The sequence below is a fragment of the Balaenoptera acutorostrata genome, chromosome 10 (genome assembly GCF_949987535.1).
Source record: "Balaenoptera acutorostrata chromosome 10, mBalAcu1.1, whole genome shotgun sequence".
Lineage (NCBI taxonomy): Eukaryota > Metazoa > Chordata > Mammalia > Artiodactyla > Balaenopteridae > Balaenoptera > Balaenoptera acutorostrata.
This window is the reverse complement of record NC_080073.1, coordinates 49,560,146-49,580,843: the sequence shown is the minus strand read 5'-3', so window position 1 is coordinate 49,580,843 and position 20,698 is coordinate 49,560,146. Positions and strand designations below refer to the sequence as shown.

Here is a 20,698-nt window from a genome sequence, read left to right as displayed (position 1 = left end):
CCTGCCATCGGCTGCTCCTGTCCTCAGCAGGCTTTGAGAAAAGGTGGAGAGAGCTTAGCTCTCAGCACCAACAGGAAGTTTGCCAGACAGAGACACTTTGGTTATCATGGCTCAGGCTGAAGAGCTTGGCAGGTGACTTAAAAAAAGAGACAGGGCTAGAGGGTGTCTTGTTCTGTGTTTTTGTTTCTGTGTTTTAAAGCTCAAGATTACTTTTGTTCTAATAACCCATGTGGAGACCATTATTGTTCCAGCTTTTTCTGTCTCTCCCCTTTCATCAGTCATTTCTACTTCTGTCAGCGAGAAAAGACCGGCTACCGAGAAATCTCCGCGTCCCAAATTTATCACTGAAAAGTCTCTTTGAGGTAAGGTGGCTTCTTGACACATACGGTTTCAAGTCAGGCCACTTCCGGCCTGTGGTGTTTGGGACCTTCCCCTTCAGCTACCTCACTGCAAATTTGTTATTTGTGGTAATCTGAGGCTGGGGCCACAGCTAATCAGGGGTTTACTGATTCTAAACTTTATGGGTGGGGGGGTGGGAGAAGGGGAAATTGGATGAGGGCGGTCAAAAGGTAACCACTTCCAGTTATATGATAAATAAGTCCCAGGGATGTCATGTACAACATGATGAATATAAGGAACACGGCTGTATGTTCTGTATGAAAGTTGTTGAGAGAGCAAATCCTGAGCCCTCTCATCACAAAAAGAATTTTCCTTCTTTTAATTTAATGTTGTATCTATATGAGATGGTGGATGTTGACTAAACTTGTGGTCATCATTTCACGATGTAGGTAAGCCAAATCATTCTGCTGTATACCTTAAATATATACAGTGCTGTATGTCAAATTATATCTCAATAAAACTGGAAGAAAAAGAACCCCAAACTTTATGGGAAAGGAGTTTGAAGTTTCATATTGATATGGCAACTGTCGTAATTCTTCCTGTGTGTTTTTTTTTTTCCAGAAATATGTCTTCATTGGACTTTATGAGAAAATGGAACAGGTGCCCAGGCTAGTCCAGTGGCTCATCTCCATGGGTGCAAGCATCGAGACCATAGGACCGTACCCTCTGCATGCCCTCATGCGCCTCTGCATCCAGGCCAGTGAGTTCTCTCCTGGTGGTACGCCCACCACACTGCCCTCCAGCTCGGACTTCAGGGACTGCACTTAGCTCAAGTGAAACCAGAGTGTGGAGTATTCAGATGATTTGAATAGTTCATGATTTGATCATTCAGATGAATGAAGGCAGCAGGGAAACAGCATCATTTTTCTTTCTCCCAGGACCTCATAGCTAGAGGCCCACACTGAAAGGATTCTGTGTTCTCAGACAGATCCTGGCAGCAGAGTGGAGCCCTGGGATTCAAGGACGGGGCTTGGGACAGACAGCCTTTGCTGGACAGAGCTCTCAGGGGAGCTGTGGAGGGAGTCTCCTCCCGGTGGCAAAGGCAGCCATGGTCTTTTTCCAAGTTCATTTCCTCTCGACTAGAGGACCAGCTACTGTGGGGAGTGGGAGGGGGGAAACCCCAAGGGAAACACTGGCTATTGCTGATACAGTTTGCTTGTGGTTCTTTTAAAGGAATCCTATTTTCATATATGTATATATAATTTTTCTTTTTTTAGTCTTTACCACCTGGCTATAGGATTTGAATTTTAAAATATTTTTATCATTAAAACACACACACATACAATATCCACATTTACACTTTAGATAGAAGTCTGTTTTTCTTTTCTAAGCATATGTAGCTTCACTGTTGGACACTGACCCACACTATCTTAGAGCCAGAAGGAGCCAAGAGAACTTGTCTACACTGTCTTCCTCTTCTAGGCTGTAGCATCTCCTCAGGATGGGAGGGGGGGGTGGCCAGTGGCTTGAAGACCTGAGCCCCCATCTCTGCTTCAACCAGATTTGCCCTGTTGTTATACATTTCATCTGTTGGAGAATCCATAAAAGGTTTCACTCTTATACAGTGGATAAAACATGTAAAAGTATGAAGTCTGATTAAAAGCAATCTGATCCAATCCTCCCAGTTTCAAATTAGGTGTGCCTCTGGGTATGAAAGTCACAATTCCTCTCTGTGTCTACTTTTTAAGTTTGCTCCTGTGGTTAGAGGCAGGTGTGGATGAGATCAAGTCTTCAAGTTTATCCCCGATTCGTCTCTCAGAGGAATACTGACATGGTGACAAATGGTGTCCACAGAGTTGGCAGAATTATGTGGCTTTCCAGGACCTACAAGGAAGGAGTCTGGGGAAAGAATTTGAAATCTTTGTCCTATTGATAGTAATGTAGTCGGGTAATGATTGTTGCCCTGCCCAGGTCCTCTTTACGACCAGTGCCCCCAGCCCCACCTGCTGCACCACAGCTGCCTCCTTTGCCAGGGAGCTGCTCTTTGCCAATAGGCACCATCTCCCTCTCTGGAGGCGGTTCTGTAGCTCTGGATTGATTGACACCGGGGTACAAAAGGTGAGCCCCTGCCTCAAGGTGGGTCAGCACTGTAGTGTAGTTCCTGCTCCACAGCTCCCCGTGGGATCAGGCGGAAGCCGACTCAGCTGAGGCCACATCTCTGCTTGCCTTCATCCCCTGCCCTGCCCTGCTTCCCTCCCCGTCTTTCTCCCTCTGTCAATAAATCACACGTACAAGCATCCCTGTCTCAGGCTCTGCTTCTAGGGAATCTGACTTAAGTTTGCTATGAATAACTTTATATGACTCATCCTTTCAGCACACAAACTCTGTGTCTGCACACCTGTTTGTGGCAAGTGACAATGTGTGTTGGATGCCCCTTGGGTTCCCTCGGTGTGGTGCACAGTGATTTGCTTTGCTGCTTTTCTGTGTGTTGAAAATAACATCAGTAACTCATTCCTTCAGGGGAAAACCATCTTTTCAGGTGGTTAATGGACCACAAGCCCGAGTGGAGGGGTCGCATCAACCAGAAGGACAACGATGGCTGTACCGTCCTGCACGTGGTTGCCGCCCACTCCCCAGGGTACCTCACCAAGCGTAAGTGGCAGCTCCGTTTGGAGCTGTGCTGTGGGTGGCGTGACTTCAGGCGCTAGGGAACCCACACAACTGACCGCTTTACCCGTGCCATCCCGTGACAGGCTTTAATAGTCAAAAATATCAAATTATGCATTCCTTTTTTTTTTTTTGGATCATATGTTCAGTTTGCTTTTCAGAAAGAAGTTTACTCTAATATATTTTATCCTTGAAAGTCTTATCCAGTGATACTCTAGTTGAGCAAAAGTACTTACATAGCTTTAAATTTTAAAAAACTTTCTGTGATTTAAGACTCTAAGCATTAATTTTTTTTCTGGATTTAATTATTACAAAATTATTATTACTACAGAGATCACCAAAACAACATAAATATATTAAATTTTCTATAAGTAATTGTTAAAAAAAATAATTTTAGAGGGAGGTGAGAGAAGGATGTGTCATGGTGCCTTTTAAAAGGGGCTTGGCAACTACTTAATTTTCCCTTAGGTTGATACTCTGGAGGTCAGGAGCTTTCACCTCCTTTGGGGCAATACTTTGGTAATGCATGGGTTCTCTATACTATGTAACAAATCACCGTAAATTTAGTGGCTTAAAATGACACTCTAACTCTGTAGGTTAGTAGTCTGATGTGATCTGACTGAGTTTTCTGCTCAGTGTCTCTTGAGACTGTAATCAAGGTATTGGCTGAGGCTGCATTCTCATCTGGAGTTCCAGGCCTTCCTTCAAGCTCACATGATTGTGGCAGAATCCAGTTCCTTGTAGTTGTAGGACAGAGGTCCCGTTTTCTTGCTGGCTGTCAGCTTCTACAGATCGCACACATTCTTTGTCCTATGGCCTCCTCTGTCTTCAAAGCCAGCAGGGGAAAACTTCTTGCGCATCAGATTCCTCATACTTTGAATCTCTGCCCTCTCCTGTCTCTGACCTCTAAACCTTTGACCTTTAGGGCTCATGTGATCAGGCCAGGATAATCTCCCTATCTTAAGGTCAACTGCTTTGGGACCTTAAATACATTTGCAAAGTCTCATCATAGCAGAGGTTAGATTAGTATTAAATGGATAACTGGGAGAAGGTGTGTGTACACCAGGGGTTGGGAATCTCAGGACCTGTCTAAGAATTCTGCCTATCACAGTGAGGTACTTGATGGGTAAGAAGTATGACTTTTTAATTTTGTCTTATTTTTGTAAAATGGGAGGAAAGCATTTGTGACTGGGGAGATGGGGAAGGAGAGCATCACCAGCAGGACGATACCTGGAGTAGAGGTGCTTTGTTAAGGTGGTGAATTTTAGGAAAGCACGGGTACGGAAGCTGGGAATTGGGCATTGATTCCTTTAACCCTCTGTGCTCACATAAGTCTTGGTACCTCCAGGGATACACCTGTTACATTCTGAAATCTGTTGCACCTGTGATCACAGAGACACCTTGATGCTTGGCAAACAGATATGTCAAAGCAGCAAATGGAGCTGGCAGCCAGAGGTGGGGCTGCAAGGGTTGAAACAGTGACAAGAAGACCCTGATGCAAAAGCAATTGCCACTTCTTCTCTTGTCTCCAGACAGGCTTTTTTTCTGGAAGTATATTCTGTTTCCTCTCTAGGGAATAAAGAAATCTGAAGTCACAGCTTGCTGTCATCCTTACAGCTGTAACTGTTGCCTAGTAACCAGATTCCCCCTCTCCTTGCTTGTTGCCAAGGAGAGGGGAGAAAGGTAGAGGGGGGTGCACTTCTGAACCTCTTAAAAGCTGTTGTCCTTCCCACTCCACACAGGTCTCCTTGCTCTGGGGACTTGGCTGAATTGCCCAAGGCCAGCAGTTCAGTTTTTATAAGCAGAGGGACACTGGTCCCCTTGCCCCGGGCTGTTCAGGCCGGGAACTGGGAGGAAGTGCACTCATGGGGATGTCTCCTTACAGAAGCAACCATGACAAACCGCCCCCCTGCTTCTCTCTTTGGCCTGCTCTAGGACAAACAGACGATGTACAGATGCTCCTGAGCTTTGGGGCAGACCCCACTCTGCTGGATGGACAGTCCCGGTCCGCCGTGGATGTCCTGAAGAGAAGCAAGAAGTTCAAAGCCATTGAGAAAATCAACAGTCACTTGGAAAAGCTGGCAGCATGTTCTAAGGACCTCTCAGGTACAGTTTCCAGGGAATTAACTCTTTAGAGGGGGCAAAACTGGTACAAATCAGTTTATCTTTTCTTGGTACATGAAGATGGAAGTGAGCACCCCCCCACACACAATCTTTGGAAAACTTGTTTGCTGTTTTTGAAAGATAGAATGAGACAACTCTTACTGTGAGAGTGTCTACCACTTTCTGGAAACTTGGCAAGTCTACCTTTGGGCAGTAAGGGTGATTTTTTTTTTCCATGCATGCACACAGTAAGAAAGAAAAAATTCAGACAGAACATGAGATAACAAAAATCAAGCCCACTTTTCAGAAACAACCATAGCTAACAATTAAAACTACACTTATAGCTCTATTTTTTGAGCTGTCAGTTTGGGACAGCATATATAGACTAACTGCTGTATAAGGTAAAGTGCAACAAGTCAGCCCTCGTTGTTCAATTTTGTCTAGTAAAGTTATCTGTGTCATTTACATCCTATTCCTTAACTCTGGGTTTTCTGTGCTTCATCTATAGATTGATTCTGAACATTGAAAACCATTAAATCACATTTACATGGTAGTATGATTTCTACAAATAGTAGCATAGTTGGACCCATAAAAAAGAATCACCAAATGCCCCGAGAACTTTGCTCTTTAAATGTGATACTCTTTAAGCATCCTGGCTTGATGAAACATATACATACACATTATTGTATATGTGTGTGTATATATGTATGTACACACATATATTTTTAGACTTTATTTAGACTTTAGTTTAGACTGTAGCCCCAGCACATATATATTATACTTCTTTTAGTTCTTGCGCTCATATGTGGCTCTTGTGGCTCACGCTGTCTATCTAGATTTTTCTCTTACTCTGCTAAGTACCAACTCCAGTAAGTTTTTCATGGAGGAGATATGCATAGTAGACTCATGGTGTTTTTGAAAATGTCTTTATCCTTAGATTGAGAATTGGTCTGCATATAGGCATTGTATTTTATCAATCCTCAGTTGCACTTTCCCCCCACATTTTGCCGTCTTTGAAACTGGAATGTGTTTCACAATCAGTGACGTGTCACAGTTTAATGGCAGCGTTTTCTGGTGTGTCTGACAATCTGGGATCTCTTAGATTTATGAAATACTCTGTAAAACCTCGTTCCTTACAACTTTGTATTCTAGCCCCCGTTACTGATTAGAAGTGGTGTCAGTTTCATTTATTTTCCCTTTTAGAATTTTCTGTCCTTAGAGTTGTGGAATTTCCCTGGGATGTGTCTAGATGTGGGATGCATTCTTCTTGCCTGGCACCTGCTGGCCTCTTTCAATCTAACTTTTTTTAGCTCAGAGAAATTATTTTCTATCATTTTGTTCCCTTCCAGCATCTCTTTGCCACCACTTTTACGTGGATGAGCTTACTGAATTTATAACATGTCTCTCTACTTTCCCTAACGTCTTCTATCTCCTTGTTTTCTTTCGCGATCTTTAACTAGGACTTTAGCTTTTCCTTTTATAATTCAGCTTGCCTATTGTATTTTTTTATTTGGAAACTCAGTTTTCATTTCTAAGAACTCTTTCTGGTTCTCTGATTGTTTCTTATCTGTGACAACTTGTGCTTGATTGACATTTGCCACTTCTTCTTGAATGGCCTTTAAGAATGGTGAGAATTTTTTTAAAGACTGTTGTCCTCTCTTCTGTGAGTTATTTATGTGTTTTTTGGGCTTAGTTGATCCCTCTTCTTGCTTCTCTTTTGTGCTGTTGCTTTTCCTATTTTATCTTCTGATCTTTGGATGGTTTCTATTTATGAATGAACACCTAGACTTATTAATACTTAATAGATGGTTAGTGCGCATTTATTGAAGTTATTTGGATGTGTTTCTCCAGAAACACTTCCCCACTGGAATGGGTGAGTAGGCGGCAGGTTGTAGGCAACACATGGGGTGTGTGTGGTGGGGAGAGTGGGAGGCACCCTGCCAGGCTGGGGATCGTGGCAATTTTCAGGGTCAGGAAAGTTTTATGTGAGGGAGATTGAAGCTGCTTTTACTTAACACTGCCCCCTGTTTCCCCATCTATGTTTTAATTTTTATTCATTTATTTAAAATATCTCCTGTTGTTTCTGTGAGAACATGGGAATAAATGTATTTGCAGAGTCCTGTTTTTCTGGGATGTTCTTTTAAGGCTGTGATATGTCATGTTTAGTTTTTAAATGACTTCTCTTTTAAGGAATTGTAATTGTAATTCTGTGAGGTGGTGTAATTAATAAATTATTGTGAGAGGCCTCCTGAGAGCTTATACCTGTAACCTCAGTTTCAGGATGGTTTCTACTGTTTGAGAAATTGAAACTAACCAAACAGATTTCTCTGCCAATGAATTTCAAGGTTTTAAAATAAACTTTTAGATAAGGACCACCAGTGAATGGTAGAAAATGGCTGATGTGCTTGCAAATTTATTGTTCATTAATTCTAATCTTAATTCTTAGAATGCTGTAGACTTTAGCATGTCATGCACTTTTGTTTTTGTTTTTAAAGTTTTGATTTTTTTCAGTTTCCTGGTATAATAGAATCTTAAATATCTGCTGATTCTGCCTTTCTCACTAGCTGCTGGGGGAAGCCAGAGCCCACGGGGAGTGGGCAGGGTGGGGGTGTGAACCTGAGTGGTCCTGGTTACCTGTCTTTCCCGGCCTCTCACAGCCACCACTAGATGGCAGCATGTCCACCTTCTCCAGCAGCTGATGCCCGACTGTCCTCAGGACCAACAAGATTGGAGTCTTTGTTTTTCTCGCAGTTGTTTGTGATTTTCTCTGATTCACTAGTGCGTGGCCTTTCAGAGTGAGAACGAATCCAGGCCTCTGAAGCCTTTCTCTCTGGTCCTCCCCTGGGCGCCAGCTGCTTTCTGCTCTGTGAAGGCGCCTCTAGCTCTACACTAAGAGGACGCGGACCTTCTCTGTGTGTCTGTTTCCCGCATAAACGGAGCCTGTGACTCAGAGGCCATGGTGTGTCATCCTCAAATCCCTCAGCACCACACAATGCCCTGTTTTCAGTAAATGCAGATGTGTGGTATTGATGATACTTTTTCCTCATTATAAAGCAATAGATTCTTTTTTAAAAAAGAAAATTTACAAAATATAGGAACAGAAGACAAGAAAATATTAATTCTACATAAGCCCACCTGCCTGAAAAAATTAGTATAGTTGTGATTTAGTCATTTACTCTTATTCCATGCATTTATAGTTACACATTTTTATTTTCTTTTATAAAAATGAGATGGTTACATAAATTTCAATTGATAAAACATATGTAATAAAACTTAGCAGTTTCACCCTTTTTAGCTCAAAAGGAAGATTTCATGCAAAAACAAAATCTCTTTGAAATGATTTATTTCTATTTTCTAACACTTCTGAGTGCTTGTAGCTTCGGAAGATCTCTTGTAGTTTTAATTTTTAATTTCAAATCTGCTTGTATATATCTACTAAATATGATCATTGTAGAAAATTTGTAAAAATTTCATTCTATATAAAAACAAAAATTTATTGTAATTACACCTTGGCATATTTTTATCCAGTCTTTTGGTTGCTGTTCAGTACTTATGTAGTAATCTTTTTTAAAAACCTGTGATTGTCATGTATAAGCAGCTTTATATCCTGATGTTTCTTTTCTCTCTTATTAAGCTTATAGAAAATTTAGAAAAAAAAAAAAAACCAGATGAGTTCAGAGTAATAAACAAATCACCCGTACCTACCCAGAGATGCTGACCCAGGGCTACCATTGTCAGTGTTTCAGCACCTTTCCTTTTATGCTTTTTTATGTTGTTGATATATCACTCTCTGGTTTCTTTTCTGATTTCAGGATGCTTCTCTGATGTGACCGCCTTCTTAATTATCCTGAACCACACAACCATGCGTTTATTATACAACTGCATCTAATTGTCTCTTTTGTCAAGCTTGGTATATTTCCATTCAGTTTCAAGTGACTTTTGTACTAAACTAACTGCCCTGGTGGAGGAATGATGCCCTGAGGCATGAGGCAGGGGGACAAGTGGCAGCTTTCCATCTGCCTGGTGGTGAAGGAAGTTCCTCCTTTACCAAGCGTCCTATTTTCCTGATTCGTGAGTTTTCACTGTTTTCTGTGTCTTCATAGGCATTCTAGGATGAAGGTGGGATGCCGAACCCAGGGGTGCTAGTCGATCATTGGTACACCACACAGTTCATGTCCTTTGCCTCAGAATAGGCAGCTCACTGAGGTGATATAGTCTTCCTTTGCCAAGGTTTTCCATTTTCTTTTCTCTGGAGATTAGTGCTAGGGTTAATGTTAGTTCTTGCTTCCATCTAGCACCGGAAGGTCTCTTGATTAGAGGGCAGTGGGCGTTTGCCCCAGAAGTTGGGGTGTGTGTGTGTGGGTGTGTGTGTTTCTGGTGCTCTGATCTGTTGAAAGGTGATCCAGGTGTGTATCAGAAGGCAAGCAGCTGACATCAGAACTCTGCTTGGGTCCCCTGGGTCCTTTCCCATTGTTGTGTGCTCCCTGGTGTGCCTTCACTTTGCAAAGCCAGCACCTAAGGCTCGTTCTCAAGGAGAACCGCCTATGGGTTTATGGAGCCTGTTTTGCTCAGGCTCCTTCAAACCAGAAGTGCCTGGGAATTTACATCCTCCCAAGGCAGGCTGTAGCCGGTGGCAGAAAGAGGTGAGAATCTGAAAGCCCGGTTCCCTTGCCTTGGATGGCACAGCTCTGAGGTGTGACTCACTCCAGATCCCCCCAGGTGTCAGGCAGTGCACCCCCCCACCCCCACCCCATGGGACTCAGCCTGAGCTCACACCCTGCTTGGTTCCTCCCCGACCCTGACCCGATCCCCCCACCCTCACTGGTCTCTTCCTTCATAAACTACTTGCACACAAATCCTTGCCTCAGGGTCTGCTGTGGGAGACGTGGCTGATAATGGGATGCTTTTATTTTTTCCATCTCCTTTAAAGTGTTCCTATTCTGTTAGAACATGACATTGAACATGCGTTCACCTGTTCACCACATGATAGCACTTATGCTGTGGGCCAGGCCCATCTCATTGGGTGTGAAAACAGATGTCCAGTTATCTGTTCAGTAGGATTCCATTTTAACCAAGAGAGCTTTCTGAGTGTATAATCAGATACCAAATAAAACATTTGCCCTTTTTCAACCTTTCTTCAGTGGTTGATTTCTACTCATGACTACTTTCTCAGTAAATTGAACCAAGGGGATAATGTTTTCCCTCTTATGGCCAGAGAGGTGGCTCCTTACTCTTGGCTTTTTCCACTTGCCAGTTAGATGCATGGGTGGCTGGCATGTAGTTGGATGTTGCTGCTGCAGTAAGCCACCCTCCTGCCATCACTTCCCTGAACTGTTGTATCAGTTATCCATTGCTGCATAACAAACAGCCCTCAAACTTAGTGGCTTAGAGCAACAAGCACTTATTTAGCTCATGATCCTGCAGCTCAGCCGTTGAGGCTGGGCAGTTCTCATAGCCTTAACAGAGCTCCTTCAAGTGTCTGCTTCTTGCTGATCTTAGCTGGGCTCTTTCACATCTATGGGGCTCAGTTTGGACAACTGAACTGATTCCTCTTTGTTTTATGATGTTTCTTATCTAGCCTGGACCTGAATAGAACTAAACAAGGCCTCTTGAGGCCCAGGCTCAGAACTGGCGCAAAAATCAAACCTGCTGCATTCTCCTGGTCACAGCAGGTCATGAAGCCAGGCCAGAGTCAGGATCCGGGAGGGGAACAGGCACTTCAGTCTCCTGGCTCCACAGAGGAGTGGAAAGGTGTGGTCATCCTTGCAATCTACGAGGCTGTGATCTCTGCAGTCACAAGCAGCACCCGGGGGTATTTTGCAGGACTGAGCAATGGCGAGGGACCAGCTAGCGAGGGCGACATTTTCCGGAAGGCCTCTGAGCAGCTAGTGACGTACATGAATTCCGGAAGCTGCTTGTTGCAGAAAAACTTTCTGAAGCAAGAAGTGGTTCAGCGGTTCTTGCGCCTCCTTTCTTCTCTGCAAGGTAAGGTTTCTCACAACCTTCCATAGTGTTCAAAGATGCTCTACGCACCTTAAAACTCTTTTCTACTATCTGTTTAAACATTGATTAAAAAATAAATGTCATGATCTACATGTAAAACATTCAAACAACACAGAACATTCTTTAGTGAAAAGTCGATCATCCACCCCTGAACTTCAGTCTCTAAATCTCATCTGCAGAGGCAACCTCTGTTATTAGTTTTTCATGCAGCCTCCTGGAATTTGCATATACTATCCTTACTTAAAATACCACAGATGTTTCTCTTTTCTATTGGCTAGAACTCTACACTCCTTGGGTATTTCCAACCTTCCCAAGAAGCTCACACGCCAGTGCTGACACTGAGGTTCACATGTGGTTGAGTAGCATGACCCAAATAACTAAGTACTTGTTTATGGTTTCCCCACATCTTAAAAATACTGATCTGTAATTTGGGGTGATGATGTCCCTCTGTGTTGGGTTTTGGCTGGGGACAGAAATCACATGAACCTTTTTCTGGAGTGTGGTGTGTTCTTGTTTTTGAAAGAAATCCCTCCCGACCTGGTCTATGACATTGACCGCGACTGTGCCAACGCCTTCATCCAGTTTTTACTGGAAAAACAGAAATGGCCTGAAATGCTTCTGCTGCTGACCCGCAAAGTGAGCGGGGAGCCACCGTTCGGGGACTGTCTCATCAAAGGCTGTGACCTCTCGAACCTCGACCTCTGTGCCATCCTCCCCCACCTCAGCACCTGGGACCAGCGAAGGACCCTGCTCCTGGGCCACCTGATAGACCACGGAGGTGAGTCCCAGATGCTGAGTCAGCACCGGGGGGGGGACATCCCAGGGGAGTCTAGGTGCCGCAGTTGATGGGGCTTTTTGCTTGATTTCAGAGATTCCTTTAAATTCTGCCTCATTCTCTTCCTCCTCCCTATCTTCTCATTGGAAACAGTGGTGGGTTCGATGCGCTTTTGTGAATTCTTCCCTTTCTCTCTTGTGTAAGAAACCTCAGGCCTGTGGAGGGGGCCTGGGCCCTGGTGTACCCACAGCGGTCATTTCCTCCCAGCCTCCAGCTGGACTTTTCCCTGCACTCAGTATGCCACCTGGTTCCTTGTCAAACTCTGTGACATTCTCTTCTGATCCATGGATTGGGATTTGTGATGCTTGTTTTTTAAAGAAACAGCCAAATAATGGGTGGGTGGAAACATCTGCTGTTTTAATCAGCACAATCAGACTTGGCTGGATGTATGTCTGGAGTGTGCAGACGTCTTGCTGGATCAGGTTTTATTTTAAAACGAATTTGGAAGCACTAACCTCCTCCTTACGTTCCCCACTACCCCCCACTAAGGCCACTACTAACTGGCCTTGGGCATGCTATTTATGCCTCCATGTCCTCATTTATAAAATGGGAATGAAACTAGTCCCCCTTTCTTGGAGCTGTTTTGAATATTCAATGAGTTCATGGATGCAGAGTCTTGGCGGAGCACCTTGGCTGTGTGGTTTTCCGCCTGCCTTGCCATTTAAGGGGAAAATGACCTTCAGAAGGAGTGATGCCACATTGGTCCCAACTCTCAAAGTGACTTACAACGCCTTCAGGCGTTGGCTCTACCCACGGGTTTCAGGAGATAGATGGAAGGTCGCCTGTGGTTTATGTCTTCAAACCCATTCCTTGCGTGGAGTGTTACTACCTTTGCCCAGAAACAATGGCGGTTATGGAATTCCTGTTTTGTTCCTGATGAAGCAAGCACTTACCGAGGGCCTCCCTGGGGTCGGGTGCCAGGGCCCCAGGATGGACAGTGAACATATGGCTGCTGGTGGGTGGCAATGCAGGAGGGCTGCAGTCCTCGGGGTGGTCAGGGAGCTGGCAGCGCAGAGGGGAGGTGTGGACTGAGCTAAAAAGAAGGTGATGTGGCAGTAGGGATGTATCAGGGAACATGGCAAATGAGGGCCGATGGGCATTCTCGGGAAGAAGCTTCCTAGAAGCAGAGGATGTGGGAAGCACGCTCACATCCTGGTCACCGAGTGTATGTCCAGGACTGTGTTGGGCAAACACTGGGAGTTCCATTGTTCATGCCATCCTTACTCCAGTGCTGATGGTGGTCCTGTGGCGGGGTGGGAGGGGGAGCTGGAGAGACAGAGGAGGTGAGGCCCAGGGACAGGACATCTGAAGGGGGCAGGCTTTCCCTCCAAGGGCACTGGGAAACCCTTGCCTCCCAGAAAGGGGGCGTGGCAGGGGGGCCTCAGAAGTCAGGTCAGCACCTCCCCCCCTTTTTTTTAAAAATTAATTAATTAATTTATTTTTGGCTGTGTTGGGTCTTCATTTTTGTGCGAGGGCTTTCTCCAGTTGCGGCGAGCGGGGGCCACTCTTCATCGCGGTGCGCGGGCCTCTCACTGTCGCGGCCTCTCCTGTTGTGGAGCACAGGCTCCAGACGCGTAGGCTCAGTAGTTGTGGCGCACGGGCTTAGTTGCTCCGCGGCATGTGGGATCTTCCCAGACCAGGGCTTGAACCCATGTCCCCTGCATTGGCAGGCAGATTCTTAACCACTGCACCACCAGGGAAGCCCCATGCACCCCCTTTTGATTTGGGATAAAGGGCAGAATCGCCCTGGTCCGGAAAGGGAAGATCCCACATGCCGCGGAGCAACTAAGCCCGTGCGCCACAACTGCTGAGCCTGCGCTCTAGAACCTGTGCTCCGCAACAAGAGAAGCCACTGCAGTGAGAAGCCCGCGCACTGCAATGAAGACCCAATGCAGCCAAAAATAAAATAAATAAATTAAAAAAAAAAAAAAGGGCAGAATCGGTCCCGCCCCCCTCAGGTGGGCCCTGCTGACCTTGGCTAAGGGATGCTGCTCACCGGGCCCTTCTCTCTGCCTCCCCCAGCCTCGCCCGAGGGTCTCCAGGGCAGCCAGGAGCAGCCGCTTGCCGTGTGCCTGAAGCATGGGGACTTCGAGCTGGCCTTCCTCCTCTTGACCAAGGGTGCGGACCCCCATAGCATTTCTCTCATGGAAGGCGACACTCCTTTGCATGCCGCGCTCCACATCTTTCTAGATATCCAAGGTAGGCCTTTATTTTGTAAGCAGTCTTTTTCTTGAGGAGGAAGCTGGGTGTTAGAATGGATGCTGTGCTCCTTGGTCTTTCCTACTGGGAAAACTAACCATCTGGAAAAGGCCCATTTCTTGGCCAGGCCTGTATCTCCTGGCCCCTCACCCATAGCTTGATGGGAAGGAGTGACCATCATGGTGAACGGTCAGGGTGGGTTGATGGAGGAGGATTCTTAAGTTCCAAAGTCGGCTGTCCATAGCTGCAGATACTTTCCATTTATTTACACCATTTCAAGGGTCCTGACATAAAGGCTCTTACTGGAATATTTACGGTGATTTCTGGGTTTCTCCACCTTAGCACTATTGACAGTTGGGCAGGATAAATCCTTTGCTGGGGGCGCTGTCTTGTGTATTGTAGGATATTTACCAGCATCCCTGGCCTCCACCCACTAGATGCCAGTAGCACCTCCTAAATTGTGACCATCAAAACTGTTTCCAGACACGGCCACGTGTCCATTGGGGAGCAAATCGCCCCCAGTTGAGAACCACTGGGTTATCAAATCCTTGGGGAAGTTCTGTGTTCTGAGGACCCCTGGCTGGCGTCTCTGCTCCCCAGAAAAGCCGTTCAGCACTCACAGGATTTTTGTGTCTTTCAGCTGACATCGGTTTTAACTTCCTCAGCCACCTGCTGGATCTGTTCTGGTCCAAGCCCACCGAGTTCTACTATCTCAACCCCAATATCCAGGACAACAGCGGTAACACGCTGATGCACATCCTCTTCCAGAAGGGCATGCAGAAGCGCATGGGAAAGCTGATAGGTCTGCTGGTGAAATTTGACATCAACCTCAACCTGAAGAACAAGGAAGGCAGAGATGCCCGGCACCGGGTGAAGAAGAAGGACGCACTGCTCTTGGCCTGGAACAAAGCCCTGCTGGAGAGCAGGCGCCGGGGCCGACAGGACGCTGCCGCCCACCCGGGGAAGCCCCCGCGCTGCACAGCCCCGGCTCACACGGCTCAGCTCAAGGGCTCCTCCAAGTCGCTGCCCTGCAGTGGCACTGCAAGAGCCCCACCCAGAGGAGCCGGGGTCCCTGAAAGCTGGGAGACCCTGCCGGATGCCCAGACTACAAGGCCAGAGCCTGGGGCTGCCAGGCCCTGTTCACGGAGAGACCGCCTTGTGCAGGACATCACGGCTTTGATTCAGCAGGTGGAATTGGATCCGTCCCTCCAGGAGGACTGTCCACAGGACTCCGAGCCTCTGGAGACAGGAGCTGGCACCGTAGGAGAGAAACAGGAGCTACAGGGCGCCCCGGGGGGCTCTGACTGCAGCGGGAACAGCCCTGCAGTCCTTGAGGCCACAGAGGGACATGCGCAGGCAGGCCTCGGGACCCCGCAGCTCGTGCCTGCTGGTCGCAGGGGGACAGAGGGCAGCGACGACCAGGACGACCAGAACGTGCCAGAGATGGAGGCCTGCCTCCTGGACTTCGAGAACATGACGTGGGAGATCGAGTGCACTTCGGAGATGCTGAAGAAGCTGTCCAGCAAGGTCATGACCAAGGTCATGAAGAAGAAACTTATCCTCGCCATCCAGAAGCTCGGCAATGGTGAATGGACCAGGGGCCTGCGGAAGCGGCTGAAGAACTTGAAAGGAAGCATCCAGCTCTTCGAGGCCAAGCTGGACAAAGGGGCCCGGATGCTGTGGGAGCTCGCCATTGACTTCTCCCCGCGGTGCAGCGAGAACCCCGAGAAGATCATGGCTGCGGAGCGCAGCGCGCACCCCACCGAGAAGGCGAGGCAGGTCTACACAGAAATCATCCGGATCTGGGACATCATCATAGATCACGGCAAACTGTCGGACTCCATCAGGGCCATCTGCAGTGCCTACAACCGGGGCCTGTCCTGCATCCTGCGTAAGAAGCTGAAGGGTATCAACAAGGACCAGGTGTCCACCAGTAAGAAAATCCAAAAGCGGATACCCCGCTGCTACGTGGAGGACACGGAGGCCGAGAAGGGCGGGGCGCACGTGGATCCTGAGTACTTCCCCCCTGCCAGCGCGGTGGAGACGGAGTATAACATTATGAAGTTCCACAGCTTCAGCACCAGCATGGCCTACAACATCCTCAACGACACGATGGCCACGGTGGAGTACCCCTTCCGGGTGGGCGAGCTTGAGTACACGGTGATCGACGTCAACCCCAGGCCAGCGGAACCCATCATCCTCATCGGGCGGAGCGGCACCGGCAAGACGACTTGCTGCTTGTACAGGCTGTGGAAGAAATTCCACGGTTACTGGGAGAAAGCCGAGCAGGCGGGAAGCCCGCTGCTGGCCAGGCAGATCTGGCTGAAGCGAAGGTTGGAACTGGAACCCGGAAAGGAGGGTCCAGGTGGGGAGGAGGAGGAGGAGGAGGAGGAGGAGGAAGGATCCACTGAGGTGGAGACAGTGGACAGCCTAGCAGAGGAGCAGGAGAGTGAAGCCTGTGCAGGGGGAGCCAGTGGGGAGCCAGGGGACCCCGAACGAGGGGTGGAAGGACCCGCCCCAGAACAGCCCCACCAGCTGGAGCATTTACATCAGATCTTCGTGACCAAGAACCACGTCCTGTGCCAGGAGGTGCAGAGGAATTTCATTGAGCTTTCCAAGTCTACCAAGGCCACCAGTCACTACAAACCACTGGAACCCAGTGTCCACAAACTTCAGGACCTACGGGATGAGAACTTTCCTCTGTTTGTCACTTCCAAGCAGCTGCTCCTCCTGCTTGATGCTTCTCTGCCCAAACCATTTTTTCTGAGAAATGAAGATGGCAGCTTGAAAAGATCCATCGTAGGATGGTCCGTGCAGGAAGAGTTGACCATCACCAACTGGCAGGAAGATGAGGAGGAGGCTGAGGCAGACGACTACGGTGAGGAGGAAAAAACTGTGGAGACACGCCCATGTGACAGTGACCCCCGGGTGTACGTGACATTTGAGGTGTTTGCCAATGAAATATGGCCCAAAATGATCAAAGGGAAGACTTCCTACAACCCTGCCCTGATTTGGAAAGAAATAAAGTCTTTTCTGAAGGGGTCTTTTGAGGCCCTCAGCTGCCCCCAGGGGAGACTCACAGAAGAAGCATATAAGCAATTAGGGCGGAAGCGGTGCCCCAATTTCAAGGAAGACCGGAGTGAGATCTATGGCCTCTTCTGCCTGTATCAGCAGATCAGGTCTCAGAAAGGGTACTTTGATGAAGAGGATGTGCTATACAACCTGTCCCGGAGGCTGTCGAAGCTCAAGGTGCTCCCATGGTCCATCCATGAGCTCTATGGCGATGAGATCCAGGACTTCACCCAAGCGGAGCTGGCGCTGCTGATGAAATGTATCAATGACCCCAACGCCATGTTCCTCACCGGGGACACAGCTCAGAGCATCATGAAGGGCGTGGCCTTCCGCTTCAGTGATCTGCGCTCTCTGTTCCACTACGCCAGCAAGAACACCATGGACAAGCAGTACACAGTGCGCAAGCCCAAGAAGATCTACCAGCTGTACCAGAACTACAGGTCCCACTCGGGTACGTCCAGGCCTTGGGCTCTCCCTACAGGGGAGGTGCTTGGGCACTGACCTTGGGCTGCTTTTGAAGCTGTGGCCTAGCTTTTGTTGGGTTCTTGTAGCTAAGGATAATATTTTGGAGTTTGTTAGTAACTACCCACATGAACAAGAGATCTTATGAGTTTTGCCACTAATTCTTTTCTCTCTCTCTCTCTCTTTCTTTTTTTGGCCACTCGGCTTGTGGGATCTTAGTTCCCTGACCAGGGACTGAACCCGAGCCGTCCGCAGTGAGAGCGCGGAGTCCTAACCACCGGACCGCCAGGAAATTCCCCTTTTTTCTCTTTTTTTTAATTGAAGTATAGTTGATTTACAATGTTGTGTTAGTTTCAGGTGTACAGCAAAGTAATTCAGTTATATATATATATTCTTTGTCAGATTCTTTTCCCTTATGGATTATTACAAGATGTTGAGTCTAGTTCCCTATGCTATACAGTAGTTCCTTGTTGGTCATCTCTTTTATATATAGTAGTGTGTATATGTTAATCCCAAACTCCTAGTTTATCCGCTCCTTCTTCCCCCTTTGGTAACCATTAAGTTCAGTAGTCATCACTACTCATTCTTAGGTTGATGATTTAAGCTGTGGTTGAATGGAAATGAACCTCTAAGTAATTATAGCTTAAGGTGTTGGCCATGACATGAAAACATTTCAAGGGAACATTTAAACTGCTTGAGAACTTTTGTTAAAGCACTTTGGAAGCACCTGCTTCTAAAATGTAAAGTAATACGTCAATTACAAGTCATTAATCCTGAAAGAAAGCAGCTTTTCTCCCGAAGAGAAGCAAGAAAATATGGGGGGTGGGGTGGGCAGGAGGTGGTGGGAGATAATGCACTCTCAGGTGCTTTTAATTTGTGCCTCACGTGTGCCCCTTCCCTGTGCCAGGCAAGATGCCAGGCAGTTGACATAGTTACCTGCTTTTTTTTTTTTTTTTTTTTTTGACCATGCTGTGCAGCTTGTGGAATCTTAGTTCCCCAATCAGGGATTGAACCTGGGCCATGGAGGTGAAAGCCCGGAATCCTAACCACTAGGCCACTAGGGAACCCCCATGGGTACCTGTTTTTAATCCTCCCAACAACCCTACAAGGTAGACATCATTCCCATTTTACAAAGGAAGAAACTGAGGCACAGAGAATACTTCCTTTGTGGTTTATAGAATGCTCACCAATTCACCTCCTATGTCCTGCATGTGTCCATGAACAACATAGAGAGTATTATTTTACATGTTTAAAAACTTTGTTTAATGGACTCATACCAGACGTACCTTTCTGCAACTCCGTAATTTTGCTTATAATAATGTTTTGGGATTTCTGCATGTTGATACCATGGAGCTGCAGTCCATGCATTTCTCAGTGCTGTTAGTAGTCTAGTTCATGCCTGCACCACGCTTTGCTATCCACTTTTCCAGACAAAATTATTCTTCCTTTATCCCTCAACAAAAATATTTTCATTTTTTATACTTCTCTTGCTGACAACGCATATCCTACTTGCTTTACACACTGAAATGCTTCCCTTATCATTTTTACACATTACAGTTTTTAACTTAAAAGACCTTAACAAAACCAAGAAACAAGTAATTGAGCTATTTGTTTATATCAGCATTTTCTGATTGGCAAGCGTAAGAACATAACATATTCCATAACCTCTAAAAACATATATTTTTCTCATAGCACAATTTCTTTTTAATGCGGTACAAGATGCTGTTTAAGGAACCCAAACATCTTTTGTAGTTCTGCTAATTAACCCAAGGCTGAAGTCTCAGGCAAAGTGGGCTGTGTTTGTATTTCAAGGACATGATAAGAGTTAACTTCAAGCTTTCTCCTAGGCATATTTTTGTTCTCTCAGGGTCAGAATTCTGAAAACAGTATTTTATCAAGCTAGGTTTCTCTAACTGCATATGCAGAAAAGAACCAGTTTAGAGTGTCAAAAGAGTTTCATCTTAACCAATTTTCTCTGGAGTCTGAAGAATACTGTTGACCCACAGTGTTAAAAAGAAAATCATCTTTTTCTTAGTCATAGGTTCATAGCCAAAATTTTTCTTAATGAATTGAACCTAAATTTCCCATTTTACAAAAAGCAACAAGAATACCAATCCCACAAATGGAATACACACTCACACACCAGAAGACAGAACTGTCACAAATGCTCTGAGAGGATGACGGATCCGGAGTCCCAGACAAACACTTCCCAACACAAATGGTCCTCAACGTCAGACACACATCAGAACCAACTGGCAAAATGCCCAGATAGCACCTCATGCTCAAAAGAAAAGTTTGCCATGTGCGCACCGGTGCCCTTACTCAGTCTTGGAGCTCGTCAGCTCGTCCAGATGCATGTTTCCATTGCACCAAGGAAAAGCATATGTTGGCAGCCAGTGCCGAGCAGGGAAGAAACAGGGAGGATCTCCGAAACAAATGGTTAGGGCAGCTGCTAGGAACGTCCCCGCAAATCCCCCTCCCGAATCCAGTGAGCCACGAGCAGTGGGCTCCTCACAGCCTTCCCAGCGCTGCTTCATGGCGGCAGCTCTTCTCAGGAAAACCCTGGAAGCCAGATATCGCGAGAGCGCAGCCTCACGTTGGGTGTCAAAAGCTTACCGCAAGTGGGTCCAGCTGCTCGCTGCTCAAAAGCCAATAAAGAGGCAAGGTTGGGGGAAAGGAAAGTTTGCTTTATTTCAGAGGCCAGCAACCCGGGGCTGGGGTGTCAGATTCACGTCCCAAGGCCAACTCCCCTTCCCCCCACCCTGCCAATCAGTGGGCAAGAGCTTTTATAGAGGGAGGGAGGAGGCTACGTGCAGAAACAGCACAGTCAGCTCTGACCGTCGTCTTGAAACTGGTCGTCTGTGGTCTGATGATGGTCTTACTTAAATCCTTCTGACCTGGGGTTAAGGTAACCTCCTATATAGTCTTTTAATGGTTTTAAATTGTACTCCTTATATTTAGGTAGGTGTCAAAATTTAGGTAAATTTAATTAATTCAATTTAAAATGTGTGTGTGGTG

At 46.6% G+C, this 20,698-nt stretch overlaps 1 protein-coding gene across 4 annotated transcripts in view; it reads left to right on the top strand.

The window, feature by feature from the left end:
- The window catches only part of TRANK1 (tetratricopeptide repeat and ankyrin repeat containing 1), a 93,815-nt gene that overhangs the window by 39,146 nt on the left and 33,971 nt on the right, over positions 1-20,698 (top strand). For all 4 annotated transcript variants that reach the window (XM_057554886.1, XM_007191482.3, XM_007191481.2 and 1 more), the window contains 8 exons: positions 279-362; positions 961-1,099; positions 2,860-2,991; positions 4,942-5,112; positions 10,933-11,094; positions 11,636-11,890; positions 13,970-14,146; positions 14,787-17,669. In XM_057554886.1, coding sequence (XP_057410869.1) covers positions 279-362; positions 961-1,099; positions 2,860-2,991; positions 4,942-5,112; positions 10,933-11,094; positions 11,636-11,890; positions 13,970-14,146; positions 14,787-17,669 — 4,003 coding nt within the window. The remainder of the gene's footprint in view (positions 1-278; positions 363-960; positions 1,100-2,859; positions 2,992-4,941; positions 5,113-10,932; positions 11,095-11,635; positions 11,891-13,969; positions 14,147-14,786; positions 17,670-20,698) is intronic.